General features: G+C 48.0%; 1 protein-coding gene across 1 annotated transcript; it reads right to left on the reverse strand.

Annotated features, from left to right (window-relative positions):
• Positions 1 to 1,993: 1,993 nt before the first annotated feature.
• Positions 1,994 to 4,830, reverse strand: ADCYAP1 (adenylate cyclase activating polypeptide 1). Its single transcript, NM_001001291.2, is given in 4 exon segments — positions 1,994 to 2,385; positions 2,764 to 2,859; positions 3,168 to 3,302; positions 4,698 to 4,830. Coding segments are annotated over 4 exon segments (519 nt in total). The 5' UTR covers positions 4,799 to 4,830; the 3' UTR covers positions 1,994 to 2,198.
• Positions 4,831 to 21,265: the final 16,435 nt, after the last annotated feature.

Here is a 21,265-nt window from a genome sequence, read left to right on the forward strand (position 1 = left end):
GTTCCTCTCCCCCAAACATTAGACGAAATTGCATTGTTTACAAAAATTTATTAATACAAACTTTACACACTTTATATAACAGTTATCAAAGTCCTAGTTATAGATATCAGGTGCGTCATAATACTTTGCTGAAGTTCTCTTTATATCCATTTGCACACAAAATAAGTTCTCTGAGACTAACATCTACCTAAACTATCACTGCGTCTCAGGTCTGCCCGAGGCTCGGTAAGGCTGTTGGCGTTCCTAAGAAGTACACAGAGGATAACCGAGGTGATCACTTGGTGATGCTCGCAGCTAGCCACGGAACTCGAACGGAGAAGGTCAGAAACAAAACGTCAGGAGAGCCCTATGGCATCACACCACAGCCGACACGAACACAGCAAACTCTGCCCATCGCCAAAGAACGGAAAGAAGTACGACTAAAACGCAAGCCGATGTGTTGCAGCATCGTAGGGCCACTAGATAGCCATCCGTCAACTCGTGGCGATTGACGAGGTGAAGAGAAGGCACGAAAGCTGCAAAACCGCTCCCCGCGTCCCTCGGCCAAGCTGTGGGGGCGGGCGGGGCCGCGGGGTTCGGAGCCGGCCCACCCCGTCGGGCCCTGCCCCGTAGCGCAGCCCCGCAGCGTGCGGAGCCGGGGCCGCCCCCGGGCTCGGGCGGTGCCTTTGGGAGCGGCCCCTCCACGTCCACCTCCGGAGCCCGCCCCGAGCGCTCCGCGGGTGCGCGCCGAGACAGGAGTCCGTACAGAGAGAGGTGGGGTGGAAATGGTTTATCTCGTTCGAAACCGGACCACGGGTGAACACTACACATTCTTGTATGACAAAAGGTCGGTTTTATGAAATCGGTTTTACTAAGCAATAAGCCAGAATGTAGAAAAATACAATTTTACCTCCAAACTCAATAAACAAGGAACAAAAACGTTCGTCGTAGTGCATAATTCTTTAGTGGTAGCTACAACAGGGGTTCCTAGACTTGTACAACAGAGCTTGCATAAAACAGAACAAAGGAGTGAGAGAGCGTTCACAACCGTTTTGTCGGGCGTTAGTTTTTTCCCCAAAAGAACATAACCCGAAGAGGTGACTCGGGCGGCTTAACAGCGCTCGGAAAGTGCCAAGAGAGGGGGAGAGGCGGGAGGGGCTGCGGGAAAAGAGCACAACAATCCAAGGAAAAAGAGCGACTCCGACCGACAAACGCACAGGCGAGAGCCCCGCCGGCTGCGGGCGGGGGGAGCACGGAGAGCAGCGCAGAGCCACGCGCGGCGCTTCGCAGCCCGCACCGGGGGGGAGAGAGGCCGCTCCCTCTGCCCCGCACGGCTCCGCGTGCGCTCCGCCCGCAGCCGGGAGAGCGGTGCTGTTTGCACCCGCCGTCCTCGCTGCGGGTCGGCATCGGGGGGCCTGGGAGGCTTGGGGGGGTCTGATTTTTTGGTTGGGTGTTTTTTTTTTTTTTTTTTTTCGTTCGTTGGTTTGCTCGTTTTGCTATTCTCCCTCCGATAGGCACAATTTGGATCGAGCTGTTTGCTGAATCCTCCTCTGAGCTCATCGCTCGAGGAGGCACTGATACGGACAGGACCGGAATCAAAGGGAAAAAAAAAAAGGGGGGGGGGTGGGGGGAAATAGAGAGAGAGATCGAAATCTCGAGGCCGGGGGGACCCCCTCCTGCTGAGCCCTCCCTATGCACAGCGGCACACGGTGAGAACTGAGGTGTTCGCCCCCGTGGCGAATAAAAACAGTGCCCTTTTCGTTTCCGTTACAAAAATAGGAGCGCTGTTGGAAGCGGTGATTGTCTTTTTTTTTTTTTTTCGTCTATTTGTTTTCTATAAAAACATAAACAGCTCAGGCGAACTCTCGTCCTGGTGCAGCTTGGTATGAAGAATCGCTCTTTAGTAGCAGTATTTATATATATATATTTCTATCTCATATATAACTCAAGGATTGGTCCACAAAGTAGATCTGTGCGTTTCTCTAGTGCTTTCGTACAAAAGAAAAACCATATTATTATCAAAATATTCATTTAATGGCTTTACTTCATACATAAATACATGTTTGGGGAACACGGGAGCGGCGGTCGTTCCGTCACTTTGGAAATGACTTTTGTTTGGGTTGGGGTGGTTGGGTCTCTCTCTCTCTCTCTCTCTCTCTCTCAATCTCTCTCTCTCTCTCTCTCTCAGGACTACGCACGGCAGCGGCGGTTGCTCATCGCTACAAATACGCTACTCGGCGTCCTTTGTTTTTAACTCTTTGTTTATACCTTTTCCCCAGGACGGCCGCTAAGTATTTCTTGACAGCCATTTGTTTCCGGTAGCGGCTGTAGCTGTCCGTGAAGATGCCGTCTATGTGCCGCTTGCTGAGCGGTTCCGCCTCGTCCCCCAGGCCGCTGCTGGCACCGCTGCAAAGCACCGAGAAGGACACAACCATCAGGAGGGGCCCTCCCTCCGCGCCCCGACCCCAACCCCGGCCCTAACCCCGACCCCAACCCCAACCCCGGCCCTAACCCCCGGCCCCGGCCCCGCATCTCCCGGCAGACAAAGGGCGGGGCGGCGCGGAGCGAGGCGTCTCCCCCCCCCCCCGCCATGCATTATGCATCGCGTTCCCGGGGGGGGTTCGCTCCGATGGCACCACCCGGGGCTGCCCCGCGGGAGGGACGGCCGAGCCCCGGGTGCGGCCGCCTCTCGTTCCGGCAGAGCACCGCGGGGAGATGGGGCCGCCCCGCCCCGGCCGCCGCCCGCCGCGCTTTGTTCGCTCCCGTCCCCGCCGCAGCCCTTACCCGACCCGCTTGGCCATCAGGGAGTGCAGGTATTTCCTTGCGGACAGCTGGCCCAGGAGTTTCCTGTAGGCTTTGCTGAAGATCCCATCGGCGTGCCTGCCGGGGGGCACGGCCCGTCAGCGCCCATCCCCGAGGCCCGCCCCGTGGCACTGGGCCGCCGCCGCCCGTCCTCCCCGCATCCCCCGTGCCCCGCTCCCCGCAGCACCGCGGCCCCTCTCCTCCCCGCACCTCCACCCCGGCCGGAGGTGCCCACCCCGGGTCCGGCTCCTCCACCCCTCCCCGGCTCCGCGCTGGCCAGGTGGGTCGGCATTACGATTATTTTCGCGCCTCCCGCGGCCCCTTGGGTGTTTTCCCATTCCCCCCCCCCCCCCCCGCCCCGGCCCTATCCGCCGCCCCTCTGTCACCTCTTTCCCGGCGGGTAGTACAGCGCGTACACCTCGCCCAGCGCGGACGGCGGCCCCGCCACCCCCAGCGGCTCCTGCTCGTAGGCGAAGTCCTGCAGGGTATTCCCGTCCTCGTCGTACACCTCCTCCTCCAGCCTGCGGTAAGCACGGGCGGGGCTCAGCCGGACGTCCCCAGCCCCGTCCCCGCCGCGGGACCGTGCGCCGACGGAGCGGAGCTGAGCTCGGCCCTACCGGGTCCCCCCCGCTCCCCGCTCCTCCCCGCCGCGCCCGGAGCCGGGGTGGGGCCTGCGCCCGCCGCTGGGTTTCGTTGAGCGGTGCCTCTGCCCTTCGGGATCTCTCCGCTTTGCCCCCGCCCCAGCCCCTCCCCGCCGCTCTCCCTGCGGTACGATGTAGGTCACGGTACGATCCGGGCGGCTATTTTTGTCTGGGAGCTTTAGCGGAGGTATTAATAATAGATGCCGCTAAAGTGTTCGGCTCCTGCTAATAACGGCGCTGAATGGAAGGAGCCGGTGGGAGGGAGCTGGGGGCCTCCCGAGCCCCACGGCTGCTGCTTCCCGCAGGGAGCCCCGCCGGAGGCACCCCACAGATGGGACTCCGGAGAGGGCACCCCATAAAGGACAGCCCGAAAAGGAAACCCAATAAAAGGCGTCCCACAAATGGCACCCTATAAAGGGCACTCTACGAAGGACATCCCAAAACTGACTCCCCACAAATGGCGCACCGATAAAGGACACCCCACAAACGACACCCTACAAATAACACCCCGCAAAGGACACCCCACAAGTAACATCCCACGGAGGACCCCCCATAAGGGGCACCCTGCGAATGACACCCCACAAATAGTATCCCGTAAAGGCCATTCCAGAAAGAACACCCCAGAAAGAACACCCAGTAAGAGACACCCCACAAAGGAAACCCAACAAAAGATACCCCACGAATTGCACCCCGTAGAGGACGCTCCACAAAGGACACCCCACAAAAGACATCCAATAGAAGACACCCCACAAAATGACACTCCACAAACAACAGCCCGCAAAGCATACCCCACAAATAACGCCCCGCAAAGGACACCCCACAAATGACACCCAGCGGAGAACATCCAATACACGACACCCACAAGCGACACCTCCTCGGACCCCCGCCCGCACGGCGCGGTTCCCCGCAGGACCCTCCGCTCAGAGTTCAGCACTGCGGGGCGGGACAGCGGCCCCGGCCCCAAAGCCCCCAAAGCCCGAACGGGCTGCGGGCAGCCGGGAGCGCAACCCCAAATGGGAAACTCCGCGCGACACCCCCGACGCGAGCAGCAACTCCGAGTATGTAACACAGAAAAGAAACGCCAGCACCTCACGGCCGGGAGGGAGGTGGCATAAAGACGGGTAAACGCGGCGGGAGGGGGGACCGAACCGTCGCAAACTCCCTACGGCACTCTCATCCTCGCGCCGCCCCGGCCCCGGGCAGGCACACGGTGTACCCCCAAAGCGGAGGGGATCCGGGACCCTCGGACAGCACCGAGGCGTGGGGGAAACCCACCTGAGCGCCGGGTACTGGAGTCCAACGGCGGGTGAGCAGTAGACGCTGCAATGCATTATTATGCCATAGACCAGGAGGGCTAAGAGCGCTTTGCTACACATTGCCACTCTGTGCGGGAGGGAAAGGAAAAGCGCTGTCAAATAAATGAATAAATAAATAAATAAATAAAATAGTAATAAATAAATAATTTTTTTAACAAAATGAAAAATAAAACCGATAAAAATTTTAAGTTAAATAAATAAAAAATATAAAAATATCAAAAATATAAACAATAAGAGTCCCCCACGACCCACCGAGCGCAGCGGTGCCGCCGCCCGCCCCGTCGGTGCCCTCCCGCTCCGGGAGGCCCCGGGAGCCGCCTCGGGTCCTTACCATGAAACTGTGACACCCGGCACTGAGAGCGTGTGGCTGCGGAAGGGAAAGGGAGAGAGGAAAAAGGAGAAAAACCCCAGAGAGGAGGGGGGAAAAATAGTGCTATCTCCCAAGTTGCGGCCGAAAGGAGTCAAAGGGCTCCCGGCATCGCCTTTCCGCTGGGCGAAGGATGAAGAAGGCGCAGAAGCAGCAGAGAGTTGTTGGGTGGTTTTAGGGGAATCCACTCCGACAAAAATAAAAGGAAAAAAAAAAAAAGGGGGGGGGTGGGGGGGGGGGAAATCGAAAAGGCCAAAAAAGTTTGCAGGCAGCCGAGCAGATCCGGAACGGAGTCTGCAGGGGAAAGGAGCGGGGTGCGGAGCGGCGGCGCCGGAGCGCGGGGCGCGGGGAAGGGACGCGGAGCCGGCCGGGCGCGGAGGCGGGGAGCGGGCTGGCTGCGGGCGGTGCTGCCTTCCCAGCTCGCTCCCCTCTCTGCGCGCCTTCAGCCTCTTCTCCTCTCCCCGCTCGGCGGCTCCCAACTTGACCAAGCCTTCCGCAGCCCCCCGGCTGCCACGCAATTAGCGACGGAATCTTTGCAAACACCGCGCTTCGGCAGGAGCCCTCTCCGTCAACATTCGCTCCCTCGGAGGAGGACGGGCAATATTGGCTGTTGCCCCCGTGGCGGCGGACGGATTTTTATTCATGAATCAAAAGCTTTTTTTTTTTTTTTTTGCCTTTTTTTTTTTTTTTTGCCTTTTTTTTTTTTTTCTCCCCCAGTCACGTAATAATCGGGTATCAGAAAAGACGTCACCACCCCAATTCCTCAAGGAACACAGCTCGGTGTCGTCCTCCAGGATGAGCTGAACGGGAGTCATAGGGCTTCTCATAAACACCAGCTCACGCTTCGACCCCCCCCCCCCCCCCCCCCTCCTCCCACCCTGAAAAGAAATAATAATAATACTAATAAAAAGCAATACTAATAACGTAAAAAACCCACCGGTGGGAAGGGCGGAGGAGGGCGGTGCAGTGCGGCTGGCCCGGAGGTTTCCCCGCGGCCCCTCTCCGCGCCCCAGCGCAGGCATTGAGGCCCCCAAGGGGGGACCCCACTCCCACCGGGCTTTGGAGGCTGGGAGGGTCTTTTTATTATTATTCCCCCCTCCCCTTATTTATTTATTTTTTTTCTATTGGAGGATTCTCAGTGTTGTTCTCCCCCCCCCCCCCCCCCCCCCCCACATACACACACCCCCGCCCCACACGCACACCCCCGGGGGAAGGCAGCGGTGCGGAAACCGCACCACAAAAGTTGCTTTGCGGGAGGGAAATCCCCGCTCCGCGTCCCCGCCGCGTCCCCGCGGGGCTCTGAGCGCAGCCCGCGGCTCCCGGCCGCCTCCGCGCCCCTCTCCCTTCATTTCCGAGAATTACCCCCGGAGATCCGAGGCTGCAGGAGCCATTACCGCACATTTTAATTATTGGGATCATAAGCAGAGAGTTCAGGAAGCGGCAATAATTTCGTTCTCCTGTTTCCTTATTGGAATGGGTTGTTTTTATTTTTTTTCCTTCGGTGTAACGCGCCGCGATGAGTTATTGGAGCCCGGATCGATTTCTCAAAAACAACGACAACAAAAAACACAGCAGACAATTACACTGCTATTACGGTCGTTTACTCTTGCGAGATTTTCCGGAGATAAAGGAAATTTAGAACCGATGAATGATTCCCCTCGAAATGGCTGCGGACGGACGGCAGCGCGGTGCTCCCCGGGCCCCGCTCCGCGCCAGGAGGGACGGGACGGGACGGGACGGGACGGGACGGGCGTGGGCCGCCCTGCGGGGCCGCTCCGTCGCAGGGGCTTCCCCGGCGGCGGGCGCTGCGCGGGCGCGGAGCCAACGCGGAGCGGAGTCCGTGAGCGGAGGGCGCCACCGCGCGGCCGCCGCCGCCGTCGGGAGGGCTCGGGGAGCCCCGTCGGGGGGCTGGCGGGGGGGGAACCGGGAAGCCCCGGCCCTCGGCGTGAGGGTTGCTGAGCAGGGGGGTTCAGGCTTGGGGGCGGTTGGGTTTGGGTTGGTCTGGGGGCTTTTAGGTTTGGTATTTTTTTAATTATAAACGTGGTGTTGATGTGTTTCTGAGCAACGGCGGGATGGTGTCTATGGCGTACAGACGCTGGTTTAGGGCAAGTGAGTAAGTCGCAGGTGATTCATGCCAGTAAAATGCTCATCGCACGGTAGTGCACTCCGTGTGTGTGCAGTGTGGATACGCATATGGCACGACCACCGCTTAGGTTGAGTAAGTAAAGGCTTAAATCTGGCCCCCGCATTGAAGTACATTTCTAATGTAATTCAAGGCTGGGAGAGATTTCACGTTCCTAATGCTTGCCTCCAGAGCAAACTCCTAAGGCAGCATCCAAAGAAAAGTAGTTTTTTTACCGGCAGAATTTCCTTCATCTTCTTCCCATTAGCTTAAATTAGGCCTTCTAATTTACCTGACTACACTGTTTTAAAGATCTGTTTTATTAACCAGAGCATTAACATTCTGAAGGTATTTCTGGTGGTGCTCACAGCCTCTGAGCCTCGTTAAGCCTGACTGGGACTAACTGCTCTAAAGCATATGATGCAACATTGCATCACCTACCATGATGAGCACCTTTTCTGCTCTTCAGAAAAGCTCCTTTTTTTTTTCTTTCATATTTATGCATATTAAAAAAAGAAAATCCAAGTGCAATCTATCAAACTGTCAGGAACTATATTGATCCATAAAGGCAGATGACATCTCACACACGTCTGTTGGAGCTGCAGCCACTCTGCTCACGTTCTCTCTGTACATCCCAGTTTTTCTGGGCATTCTATGAGGAACATACAAGACTGATGGACCTGGACTATGTAATCTTATTATGAAAGGTTATATATTTTTTCTCCAATGTATAAAGGAATGAGTACTTCTTTCTCTGAAGCAAACAGCCCTACCAACACAGCTCTCTCTCTCAGGCACACCTCTATGGATTTATCAACTTTTTGTTTTTACCTTTCATAGAATCATAGAATCAGAATCATAGAATGGGCTGGGTTGAAAAGGACCACAGTGATCACCTAGTTTCAACCCCCCTGCTATGTGCAGGGTCGCCAACCACCAGACCAGGCTGCCCAGAGCCACATCCAGCCTGGCGTTGAATGCCTCCAGGGATGGGGCATCCACAACCTCCCTGGACAACCTGTTCCAGTGCATCACCACCCTCTGTGTGAAAAAATTCCTCCTAATATCCAACCTAAACTTCTCCTGTCTCAGTTTAAGACCATTCCCTCTTGTCCTATCACTATCCACACTCATAAACAGCCTTTCCCCAGGCCTCCTACCTTAGACGTGCCTGGGAAGCCTGTGGCTCTACTGATGGTCTCTGTACATGTCTGCATCAGCTCAAAGAGCAAAGCTGTTACCCAGAGTTTTCATCCACTTGGGGACATTCTGGAGTGGAGGTATAAGCTACAGAAAAGCAGAGAGCAACAAGTAGGATCAGCATTTAGGCTGCAGCTCTGGAGACCTGTTGTACAAGGAAGGATCTGAGGCACAAAGGTAGCCTAAAATCCCAGGAGGGAAAGGAACATGTAGATGTGGCACTGAAGGACATGGTTTGGGGGGCAATATTGGTGGTAGGTAGACTATTGGAGCAAATTTTCTTAGAGGTCTTTTCTAACCTTACTGATTCCATGAGATGCATTGGCCTGACCCAGAGGCCTCTCTTCCAGACTGGTTCCATACCATTCCTCACAGGTGACTCTTCACAAGTGCTGGTTAGCTGCATCCCACAACAAATCCTTTTGGAGGACTTTTCTAATAATTCCTTGCTGTCTTTTATGACCTCAGCTCTATTTCCAAGCAAAGGCTTTAAGGCCATTCTCAAGCACATTCAGAGAAAAAGGACTGATTTTTTCTCCCTTTCTGAAGTGATGAGACACCGCAGCATTCCTCAGGCCGGCAGTGTGGGCGTACGAGGTGCAGCCACCCTGCTCTCGTCCCTGCTCAGAGCTCGTGGTGACAGACAAAGGCAGCAGCTCGACAGCGTCCTGCCACCCTGCCCACACAGGAGCTCAGTGCTCAGCCCAGCGTGACGAGTCTTCTTAACCCCATACAGTGAAATAAGAGATGCAAAGGAGGAGTCATTCCTATCAAAACACAAAGGCAAGGAAAGCACTTTCTAGATGAACGGAAAGCCTAACAGAAGGCTTGGCTGCACAAGGAGGTGCCATCATGCCACACATGTTGCGGCTAATTTCCTCCAGAGACCAACAGATATACTTGTAATCTCCCATTTTTCACCCAGATAAGTTTGTATTTTACAGAAGAATAAAAGTATCATTTCCCTAGATCCTTTTTAACAACTGTTCTTCAATCAATCATTTGAATAGTAGAGAAATAAATTATGAAAGGCAAACAAGATCAAAAAGTCACCTTTTGGAGATGTAATGTTCCATGGGCCCCTCCTCTACACTAACGCCAGCAGCTTGCAGAATGTCACTGCAGGCCTTGACAGCCCATGGGAGGAGCAGCCCCTGGTGCTGGCAGAAGACCTAGGCCTGCTCCCACCCTCATTTCCATTTGTGCTCAGTGGAGAGTAAATCCATAAACAGATGGAATAAGCAAAGTTTCACGGAGTGCTGCTGAGCTACAATCATTTACACCAGACAAATACTAGCCACGATTTCTCTGTGCTCCAGGTTGTTTGTCACAACACTGTAACCCAGTGTGAATGGCAAGTACCAGTTATGTACCCAAATGTGTCAGGGTTTAGGGAACACCTTTATGGCCAGAGGGGCTGCCTCACACCCATGTCCAGAAGCTAAAACACATCTGTAGTTCTGAGGTATCGCTAATGGCATCACTGAGGTTATTCATAGTTTAGAATTACCAGAAATAGTTGGAACAAATTAATAATGAATTAGAACATTTCTTATCGTTGCAGGAGCCAGGGAGAATAAATAGAATCATCTATATTTTCCTATTACAAAACAGCATGCAGCCTATTACAAAACACCGATTTGGTGGTGCTGGTGCTAGAGGAGTGTCGGATCCTGGCAGCACAGCCCCAGGTGGGAGAGCCTCATCCCTATAGGGACTGTGTGGGGCAGCATGGGGTGGCAGGGGAGGGATGAATCCACAGGGGCAGGGGTGAGGGCTGATCCCACTGCAGCGGATCTCAGCCTTGGTGGGCCAAGCACTACTCAGTAATTCCACTTAACAGCACTGAAGATGGCAGAGACTCGTGACACAGAGCCTGATGTCAGAGTAGCATATTGCACTGACAGACTCACAAAGGCTGTCTCATTAAGGAGAGTGAGAAGGGAATATAAGACCTCCTTAGGCACTCTCTGTACCCCACGGTGCCCAGGCAGGATAGACAGGCACCGGGGCCTGCAGCAAACACACGCTTGGGCTGCTGCTGTAGCTGGGCCTGTAGGAAGCATCATGACACCCACACAATGCTGCACCCAGCTAGGCCGCAGGTTGAGTTCCTCTGTAAGCAGCTCTCCTTGTGCCTTGCACCAACAGCCACATCTCTGACCATGGAACATTGGTGGTTATCTCAGCACCCAGTTGCCTTTAACTTGGATTTCTGGGCTTCCCAGATCCCAAAACACACCATAACCAAACATCAGGAACAGCCCCACAACCCCACAATCCCCAACTGGGGGATGCTTAGGGGCCAAGAACTGTCATCACAAGGCAGCATCATGGTCTTTAAGGTTATTTATATTCGTCTAACATCAGTAAAGTAATCGGGTCTACTTAGCCTAAAGAAAAAAAGGTGATTCTTATATTTTATACTTAAAGAAAGCACCAAGATGTTCTTTTGTGTGTCATTACAGCCTTGATCCATCTCTATCCTCTAATAAAATGCATTTCTGTAATACTGAGGCAATTGATCACTTATACAAAATCGGATTACAATCTCCATTACTCAAAAAATCTTTAAAGTCAGGCTTTCGGTCTTTCTGAAATATCTTGAGCTATTGAGCAAAATTTCTTGGCCTGCCTTATGCAAAGGTCAGATGAGATGTTAGTAATGTCCTCTTGTAATGTCAAAAATCAGTCTCTGACCCTTGTAATGCCACAGGAAAGGCTCTCACTGACTTCAGACAGAACTGGGAGAGATTTATTGACCTTTCTCATTAGGAATGAGGGCTGTCCGCAGAAACTCCTGTGTGATTTCTTAGCTCCCAGTATGTGTCTGTTGGGCTCATTATGCAAATAGTGTTGCTTTTGGTCCTGTTTGAATTTCACAGCAGATTACAGAGCTCAACACAACCAGAGGTTGCCAGGACATTGCAGGACTGAACTTTCTCTTTCAACCCTCCAATCTGTTTTGACTCTCCAGAGGAAATGGGATTTGTCCACAGTAACCACTGTGGCTGAAATAATAAACTGCATTACTCTCTGGATATGTTTAAAATACTGAAACTTTAATATGATTTTTGCACTCTAGTGTAATTTCTTTTCCTGGGGCTTTCTTGCTACCAAGTGTAAGTATATTATTGACTTCGCATTTGAATCCTATGGGCTTTTAGAAAAAGGAGTTAATTTAATATAATTTGGGGTGTTTCTCTGAGATATTTCACTCCACAGTGAAAACAGATTTCTTCTAAGCCTCAGCAAGACTTGAGATCACCCTAAAATGTATGCATTGTTCTTGTTTCAGTAGTACAGAGTGAATGTTTTTCCACTGGATAAGCATCTTGAGTTAGCTTCTCTGATTTAAAATGTAGGAGTGACAAGAATTTGCTCTGAGACACAAATGACAAGAAGTATGAGCACAGAATTACAGAAATAGCCTTATCTCATTACCTAATGATAACCATTTAAGATGGTTAAATTTTGGTTTTGCTATGTTTTTAATAAGGACTCCAAGGGGATCTGTTTCACTTATCTTATTGGGAAAAAATACATATATATTCATCTCAGATAAAATAAAGCTGTTGTCAATAACATGATTTATTCAAACTTCTCATCTATGGGAAGTAAGTAACTCTGTTCTGAATATATCTACTGTCTATAACTCCTCAGATCAGTTCTGCCAGTTCTGTTCTGGACCAGGGATTGCTTTTTCTGCGCTGTTCACTTCCACATCTTTCATTTCTTTCTTCAAATTCTCAGTGTAGAATGTTTTTATATTACCTCAAAAGCTTGAAATACAAGGTAAATACAGGAATATAGGTTTAAAGTTCTGTTTATGAAAGGGGAAAATATCTCCACATCACAGAGTTTGGAGAAAAGGCAATCTGCAATTTGCTGATGTGCACATACAAATTCTATGGGTTCTTCATCATTATAAAGTATTCTACAATTATGTTGCAACTTTCATCCAAAAGCATTACTGCTAATTTCACAATGCTCTTAAAAGGCACGCATTTATAAACATAATCTATTTATTTTACCCAGGACAGCATGAAGTAGAGCAAGTTCAGTGCCTTCTTGGGAGCACACAGCTAAAAGGCCGAATGGCTCTAAAATAAATACCCGACCCCACTGACGTCAAAGGCAACACTCCTAGTAACTTCAGTGAGGTCAGAGGGCTCCACGTTTTTGACAGCAGTGTGGGTTCTCTACTCAGGTGTTAAACCTACTCTTACCTCCAAACACTCAATACCGTTAATCTGTAAGGTAAGTATCCACTGATGGGTTCTGCCATGGATTCAGAGAAGTCCAGCATTCAGCCTTTGTAAGAGTGATTTTAGTCAAAATGAATTCCATCCCACCCTCCAAAATGGTTGTCCATGAGTGGTGGCCTCCATCAGTCTGGGTAGAAAGCAGCATAATTTACAATGGCGAAGAAAACTATACATCCAAACCAGAAAATCTATGGTGAATGACAGGAAGCACTGGTGAATTTCTGTAGTTGTTGTTAGCTTGAAGATGATTAATAACCTTGAACTAAACTAAAAATAATTAACTCCACATTACTCATCCTCAGAGAACAAGGTAATCAAAGGAGTCTTTGCAACTGAGCAAAAGCTGTCCTTCAGAAGGAATCTTTCCCCAACTTCCAGCGTTGATTAGTGAACAGTGCTATTAGTCATTACACTCAATATACTTGGTGTCCTTCCTTGATTTTCCTGGGGGAAGAAGAAGCAGTAGGGAGAGCTGAATCACGAGTTTTCCTCATATTTTTCTTAATGAAAAATCATTTGCACTGCTGTTCTGGAACACAGCACCAGGTAATGTCAACACATTAGAAAGATGACAAAAGTTCCCAAGCACGGATCCACAGACTAAAAGCATAAACTTGCTATTAGGATGTGAAGAGAAGAGAAACATCCATTGATTCCTCCTGTTTTCAAGGCTTGTATTTGGTTTAAGTGAACACTTTCTCGTGATCATTCCTTTCTGTTTCTATAAATAACACCCAAGAATGTATGATTCGTGGTCATGAAAACTTAGGAATAGTTAACAAGTAACAGCAGTGCAAAACCTCAAATCCTTGTGGTATTCTGTGCTGTGCTACATTAGTCCTAAGCCTAAATGAGCCTGCAGTGAAAGGGAAGCTCATCGTGAAGAAGAAAATAGCTTCTCTGCTCCAGATAGACAATATAAAACTGAAAGGTCACAGAGATATTAAAACTCTTCTTATTTATTTATTTTTAACTAGCAAGAAATGGGGAAAATGTGAGGGGGCTGTGGGTTTCTTTCTTGTGAAGGGAGCAAAGTGCAGCCGGGTGCTGCTGTCCAATTCCTCGGCGATCTGTGAGCAAAGAAGCATTTGCAGTTGCTTTGACTCACAGCCTCTGAGTGCTGCATCCCCAGACCGTTGCTCGCTGCTAACATCCTCGTGTGGCCTTGAGTCCTGGCTAGAAACACAGCAAGTTGTAAATATGTAAATATGATAAATGGGACTGCTGAATTTCTTACTTCCTCGGGTCTTAGCTGCTAATGGAATCTGCATAGCACCATGTGTAGGAACTGTTCGCTTCACATTGCTTTACACCTTCACATGACCTTCGGGAAAACGACCTACGATAAGAACTCTTCTCTCAGGGGGACAGCAGAAACTGCATCTCTGATGGACACCTCTGAACAATGTTCAAACAACGCACTGAAAAGTGTGTTACAGGGAAAACTCTGGCTCCAACAGAAGCAGTATTACACAGAGAACAGTAAAGTTCGCATAAATGCATTTCAAAGAAGCCCCATGATACACTTCTTAATAACCCAGCCTCAGATTCCCTCTCTCTCTACCACATCCTCATGACTCAGTTTCACCTCAGCAGACTCTGCAGCAGTACAAGATGCATCCATCCATCCACCCCATCCCATCCTGTCCTGTCCACCCCCAGCAGCCATAACCTGTTGGTTGTCACAGTCATCACGTATGATCCAAGTATGACGCATGAACCAAGGATAGCTTTATTTGCAAAGTGTCTCCCACCACAGCCTCACCTATGTTTCAGTGCAAGATCATAGCATCATTTGGGTCAGAAGGGGCCTTTAAAGGTCATCCGGTCCAAATCCCCTGTAATGAACAGGGACACCTATAGTTCTACCAGATAGCTCAGAGCCCCGCCCACCCTGACCCTGAGTGTTTCCAGGGATAGAGCACCCACCACCTCCCTGGGCCTCACCTGTTCCAAAGAGCAGCTGCAGCCTCCGGTGTCAGTGCTTTTTCACATTTTGTGAGCTGTTCTATCTGCTATGCATTAGGTAGAAAGCAGCAGTATTAGGAAAGCTGCAGAGGGAATGTCTGCTGCTCATCTGGGCTCTAGCAACCCTGCTGCACAAGACCTGTTGTAGCCAGGTGAGTGTTTGCCTTAGGTGTTGTACTGTGTTTACTCTTTAGACAGCATTGACCCTATAAGACAGGAAGAGGTTGTTTTCCTATTAGGAATGGAAGCCCTCAGAGCCCCTGCTTGCAGCTCTGCAGACTGGGGGGATTGGCATGCAGTGGGAGCAGGCAGCGAGCTGCTACCTGATGGCACATGCTTCATCAAGAAAGCACAAAGCCTTCGTGCCACCTTGTGGCTGCTAGATTACAGCTGACACAGGGCAATGCCATCCCTCGTTCTGCTCCAGGCCTGCAGAATAAAAGCACTTTGCCTCTTGCAAGCCATGGGGCCACCTACCCCTCTTTTTATGGCAGGTGTAAGCCCTCTCCCCAGGTACCTCCTTCAGCACATTAAGGGATCTGAGTCACCTAGGGGAGCACTTCAAACTGTCACGTCCCCACATGAGGGCACATCCACAAGCTCCCATCCTGAAGCTCTGCCCTAGACCCATGCGGGAAATCGCCTCCCAGATCAGGTACACAATGTTCCCAGCCAGCTCCATGGCCGGCCATGGTGAGAAAAACATTTTCTTGTTCTGTCCCAGTGCATTATGAAAACCCACAGAAAGCAGCTTTTCGCACCGCAAAACCTTTTAAAAGGATTCTGTCAACACAAAAGCAAACATTGACAGCCATTGCCTTTAAAAGTACTTGAGGCTTCAAACTCTGGAAGACACTTCTTAGTTTTATTTTTTTTTTATTTTCCAGACGTGGTCTACTCTCAAGCTTCAGAGAGATGTACTCTGTAATTGCATGAGTAAGAAAACGTGTCATGAGTTTTATTCCCTTAACAATTTCAAGGCAATTTGTAAACATATCCTTCAGAAAATGGATATTCAAATAGGCCTTTGCCTCAGTACTGATATGAAATTGCCATAGGGAAAATTTACCAGTGGTATCAAGAGAAGTGCAAGTCCCATTTGCAAACAGTGCTCAAGGCCCAGGTCACACCACCAAGGGTTCACATCTCTCTCCAATATTTTCTTTCTCTTCTCCTTTAGCCTTTATACACAGGTATCATTGTACGTCGCCGGCTGATAAGATGCACAAAGCTGATTTTTCTCTGATAATCCTCTGCTTTTGAGAATATTAAGAGGCAAGTTGCCACACACAGAGGAACCTGTCCCTCTCGTATACTTCAAGTACACTGCTGTCATTGCCGTCTCTGGGAGAACATATGGACGTGGCACTGATTTCACCTCTTTCATCTCTCAGCAATTAGGTAAGTCATTTTTCTTAGAAGGAGTGGGCACTCAGCTCTGTCTCCTGAAACATCTCCCTTGGCTCTCATTCTGATCATCTTATTAATGTAAAGCTTGTATAAATGCTTCCTATAGAGCAATTTCAGCACAGGAATTTGCAAGTCAAAATAGCCAATTAGTCTATAAATTACCAGATTTCCATAGTTTGAAGAAGACTTACAGCTCTGGACACTGCAGCATGAAGTTAAGAATGAAAAATCTAGAAGATGTTGTTGCTAATACTACTGAGGAGTTGTGTGCTACAGGGTTTGTACTGGGAGAAACTGGTTTTGCAGAAAGAAGGGCCCACTGGTTTGGAACAGTACCAACCACCAGCTTATTTTGTATTTAAGGAGCTTTTTATGATCATTCGATAGGAAGCATCAAAGATGTTAGTAGCTAAAAATTAGTCACCCTGCACCAAAATATCCTGCTTCCAGAAATAATCATGCAAGTGATAAAACTCGGGTCAGCTGATGCTTTGCAAAGAGTTTTTAATCTCTAACAAGAGGGCAATCTACAGCTTGCGTCAATACCTTGGCAGTCGAAGGTAACAAACCTGCTGGGATAACTTCTAAAAGCAAAATTTCAGATGTTGAGAACCAATTCAATTCATAAAGATTTTGGAGCTCAAGTTGACAGTCAACTCTGACACCAGTCAATAATGATTACTTTGCAGTGGTACACAATAACTCATCCCAAAAGGGTTTTAGTGTTCTGACCTGATATTATAAACTCAAAGGCAATCACTGAAGAACATCCCCCTAGCTATGTCTTCTTTTTTTTTATTTATTTTTTCTTCTTTTTTTTCTCTTTGGCTTGGGAAGGGACCTCAAGGATCATCAAGTTCCAGACCCCTTGACACAGGCATGGTTGCCAGTCACTAGATGAAGTTCTAGATCAGATTGCACAGGGCCCCATCCAACCTGGCCTTAAACACCTCCAGGGATGGGGCATCCACAACCTCTCTGGGCAACCTGTCCCAGCACCTCAGCACCAGTAAAGAACTTCCCCCTGACAGCCAATCTAAATCTCCCTTCCTTTACTTTAAAACCATTCCCGCTTGTCCTATCACTATCTACTCATGTAGAAGGTTGATTTCCCTCCTGTTTATAAACTCTCTTTAAACACTGGAAGGTCACAATGAGGTCTCCCTTCTGCCTCCTGTTTTCCAGGCTGAACAAGCCCAGTTCTTTCAACTTGTCTTCATAGGAGAGGTGCTCCAGCCCTTGGATCATCTTCATGGCCTTCCTCTTGACACTCTCCAATAAGACATAGTCTTAAAAAACTCAAAATCCATAATAAAAAAAATCAACTCCATTTTTTTTTTCTTCTTAAGGATTAAAATAATATATCCAAAAAAGAAGCAAAATTACTTAATCATAGTGCAGTGCAAACCCTGAAGAACTGTACCGGGGCTGTAACATACTAATCTTTGAGGAATATAAAGGATCCATACGGAACTTTCTGCATCTAAGGAGCATTAACTCTGGATCATGTGGAAAAGACTGAAATAGGGACATGACTAAGCTGGCCTCTTTAATGACTAGAAAAAGAAGCAAAATGGAAAATATCCACCTTCTAGGCCTCACCCTGTGCAGTGACCTGGAAAAAAAACCTATTGCCACCAGCAATCAGGCTTTCCCATATTATCTTCCCAGGGGGTTGATTGCACTGTCCTAAATGTGGGTGACTGCTTGATGTCCAAAATTCTTTACACTGTAGCTATTTCTCAGAAATCCAAACATAATTAGAAAAGCAGAAATATACATTGATAGCCAGTATACAGGATGGCATACTGTCATGACAGTTAAGAATTGGCAATCAAGCTCGATAAAAAAGCAAAGCTACCAGCATGCCAGCTGTGAAGTTTGTGATTTTCAAGGAACCTTTTACAAAAAAAAGTAGGAAAATGGTGGGAAATTGGAAAACTGCAGGTACCTCTGTTTCTCCCAAGCAGGCAATTTTTGTTGTTATTTCTAATGCAAAAGCCACATGTATTCTCAAAGTACCGTTCACCAGCACTCATTCTCTTCTGTTCTATTTTTAAGAAGTTCTAGTTTTATCTTGCATACATGATTTGATCAAAGGATACTTGAAAAGCAAACTTCTGAAACCCGAAAAGCTTTTATGCATTCTAAATAGTTAGGTGATGAGTTTGTTTCATTCACATTTCTCACTTATTTTACCCTGAAATTAAGGATGAACAGAAAATGTTCTTCCAATATTAGCTTAACGCACTGACAGAGAGTTTCTCAGTGTTCCCCTCACTTTTTTTATTCACATTATGATCAAACCACAACGTACTGGCTAGTACAGGCAGTGTATTGTACCAGGCACTGTGTGCACCTGCTTGAAGCGGCTGTCATCCAAAGACTTCACAATCTGAACAGAGAAGATAGAGATGAGTGGGAAACTGTAGGCTCAAGAGAAATTGCTGGCCCAGTACAGGGAAAAAAATGCAGTAAAATTGGTCTCAAATTGGAAGATGAACAAGACATCTCCACTTCTGCCTTCCGTCTCTTTTATCACAGAGCTTTGCAGTACCCACCTACCTGGTTTTTGTATGTTTGTTTGTTTCTATTTATTTTGATATATACATGAGGAGATTTGGGGACTTAATAAAGCTTGCTCTCAATGGTAAATTCCAACTAGAGATTATAGGGAATGTTTTCTGTGAAATGCAGGCCCAAAATCTCCAGCCAAATTGGTGCTTTCCAGCCTGCCACAGTATTAACGTGGTGTTGGCTACTTGCAGCGTTCACACTAGAACCAGAGCTCAAGCTGTATGGACATTTTTTTCCCTTCAGCTTCAATAAGTAAGTATTTCTGTTGCTTGCACTTCTGTGAGGAATTCACATTCAGCACTATCAGTTCCAATTCCTCAGAGTACTGAGTACTGTTGATGCTCTATTTCATACCAGACAGCAGAGCATAAGGTGATTTTGTCTTTTATCTACCAGCTTGTAAATCCCCCTGGAGGCCTTAAGGAGGTAACAGTATCAATTTATGTAAGAAAGGAGCAGTAAAATTCACATTAAATTTGCTTACATCCTTATTCTTGTAGCGGCAGTGGAGGTCAATTAGCATTAAAGATGACGCGTACTTATCTGTATTTCACCTTATATGCCAATTGTGCACCGTATTTCATTGTAAGGTTTGGAAAAAAATACCTTTCTGTCACAATACGTTGAACTTTCATCTTAATCGTGTGACTTCACTCGGAAACTTTTCCCAGGAAAGAAAGGTTAATATTTATAAAGTGCTTTAAAGATGAAAGAACTGTATACTTACACATTTCATTGCATTCGTGGCTTTATTATAAGCTTAAACCTGAAGTGAATGTTTCTCCTGTTGGACGGGAATCTGAACTGAGAAACTTTTAGCGGTAGATGTTTTACTTCACTTGTACCGCGAGCTTCAGAGTCATGAACTGATTAAATCATCCTGAATGCCACATGGAGAGAATGCTATCCAGTAAGCAGCTATTTTCTCACTGGGAAGACGAAGAAAGTAATTTGTGGCCTTTTGCATCTTTAATATGGGACAGAGTGTAGTCATTTTGGACAGAGACAGATTAGATCTGTCTGGGTGAGTAACCTGAGGGCAATTCATTAATTAGGGAGAATATGCAGCTGCATATGGGTAAAATTAGGAAGAAAACACATTTGCAGATGCATGAACGACAGCATCAACAATTTCTTCTCAGAGCGTGCCTTTATGCCATTAGAAATGCTCGATATCACTCTACAATCTGATCATTTATTTTTGGAGATTCCAGAGGTCTCTCACGAAGTACAGGTGGATGAATGCTATTCCAAATTACTTTTGCCCAGCTCCTCATCATTCATTTCAGAGCTTCACTATGTGGTGTTTTGGCCATGATAAAAAAAAAATGTGGTTAATTGGCATATGAGGCCAGGTTTGGGAGCAGAATGTCCTTTCTTTTGGGTGGCTGTACCCGGAGCACAGGTGGTGGGTGGTGAGCAAAATGAGAGATCAGACTCAGCAGTGAGCAGATCAGGAAATTAAATAACTTTTATGAAGCTGCAGTATAACTGGTTCTTCCTCTCAATTTGCAAATTTCTGATGAATGAGAACATTTACAGGAATCTTATTTAACAAATGCAGACAAAACAGTGAATGTCATTATGCAAGCCACCATTTTCCTGTCCTCCTGGTTAAGTGATTATTTAGAGACTGAAGATTGAGTTTGAAATCAGCTGTTTTTAAACACGAAGGGAGAGGAGGAATAGTTGACAGTGCACTACGCTCTCCTTTAAAAGATTTTTCACTGTATACTGTGCTTCAGAGATCAGAAACATCATTTCCTTTTGCAGCTAATTTCATTAGTGACAGGTGTAGAACATACCGAGAGAGGGGAAAAGAAAACAACTCAGCAAGCAGGTTTCTCTGTTCAACATGAGAGCTGAGCACGTCAGTGTTTTACTCCACACTCATTTATAAATGAAGAGCTCCCAGTTTTCACTTTTAGGCAATCTGAAATCTGCTCTGGGGTTCTAAAACATTAACAAGGAAAAAAGATTATAAGCTGGATTTTCCTTCTTATATTTCATGCTTTTAATGTTCAGCCAAGGTGTATTAACTAAAAAAGTCCATACAAAGTCCTTAGATATCAGATGCAGCAGTGGTGGCAATTTTCTGTGTAGGCACACAGAAGAGAGAAGCTTGGTGCTGTTGCACTGTGCTTCCCTAGAGGGATCAGGAGGTTCTCTGGTTCAGATGCTTCGATCCCTCATTGCCTCAAATTTCACTCCCCATTCCTCCCCAACAACAGATGTTTTGAAATTAAGGTGTTTCTTCTTTCTTTGCGGGGGAGTTGGACCAGGTGATCTTTAATGGTCCCTTCCAACTCAAACGATTCTATGATTCCATGATTCTAAGATGGATGAAGACGGAGTAGGTCATGCTCTTAGTGTATTTAATCCATTAATTAGCCAGGCTTGTCAGACTAAACTACTGATGGTGAGTTCCAGATTATGCATAAGGTTATTGTTTTTTTACCATAACTGAATCTAAGCTTTCTGGTTTTAATCCCATAGCTAGTGCTTTCAGCATCTCACAAAAGAGCAGCATGGGGAAAGATCCATTAGTGGTGTGTATACAGCCTTCTAAAATTAGGATGGAAAAACGATGTCTGAATCTTTGGATATTCCGTTTG

Source organism: Gallus gallus, chromosome 2, assembly GCF_016699485.2.
Source record: "Gallus gallus isolate bGalGal1 chromosome 2, bGalGal1.mat.broiler.GRCg7b, whole genome shotgun sequence".
NCBI lineage: Eukaryota > Metazoa > Chordata > Aves > Galliformes > Phasianidae > Gallus > Gallus gallus.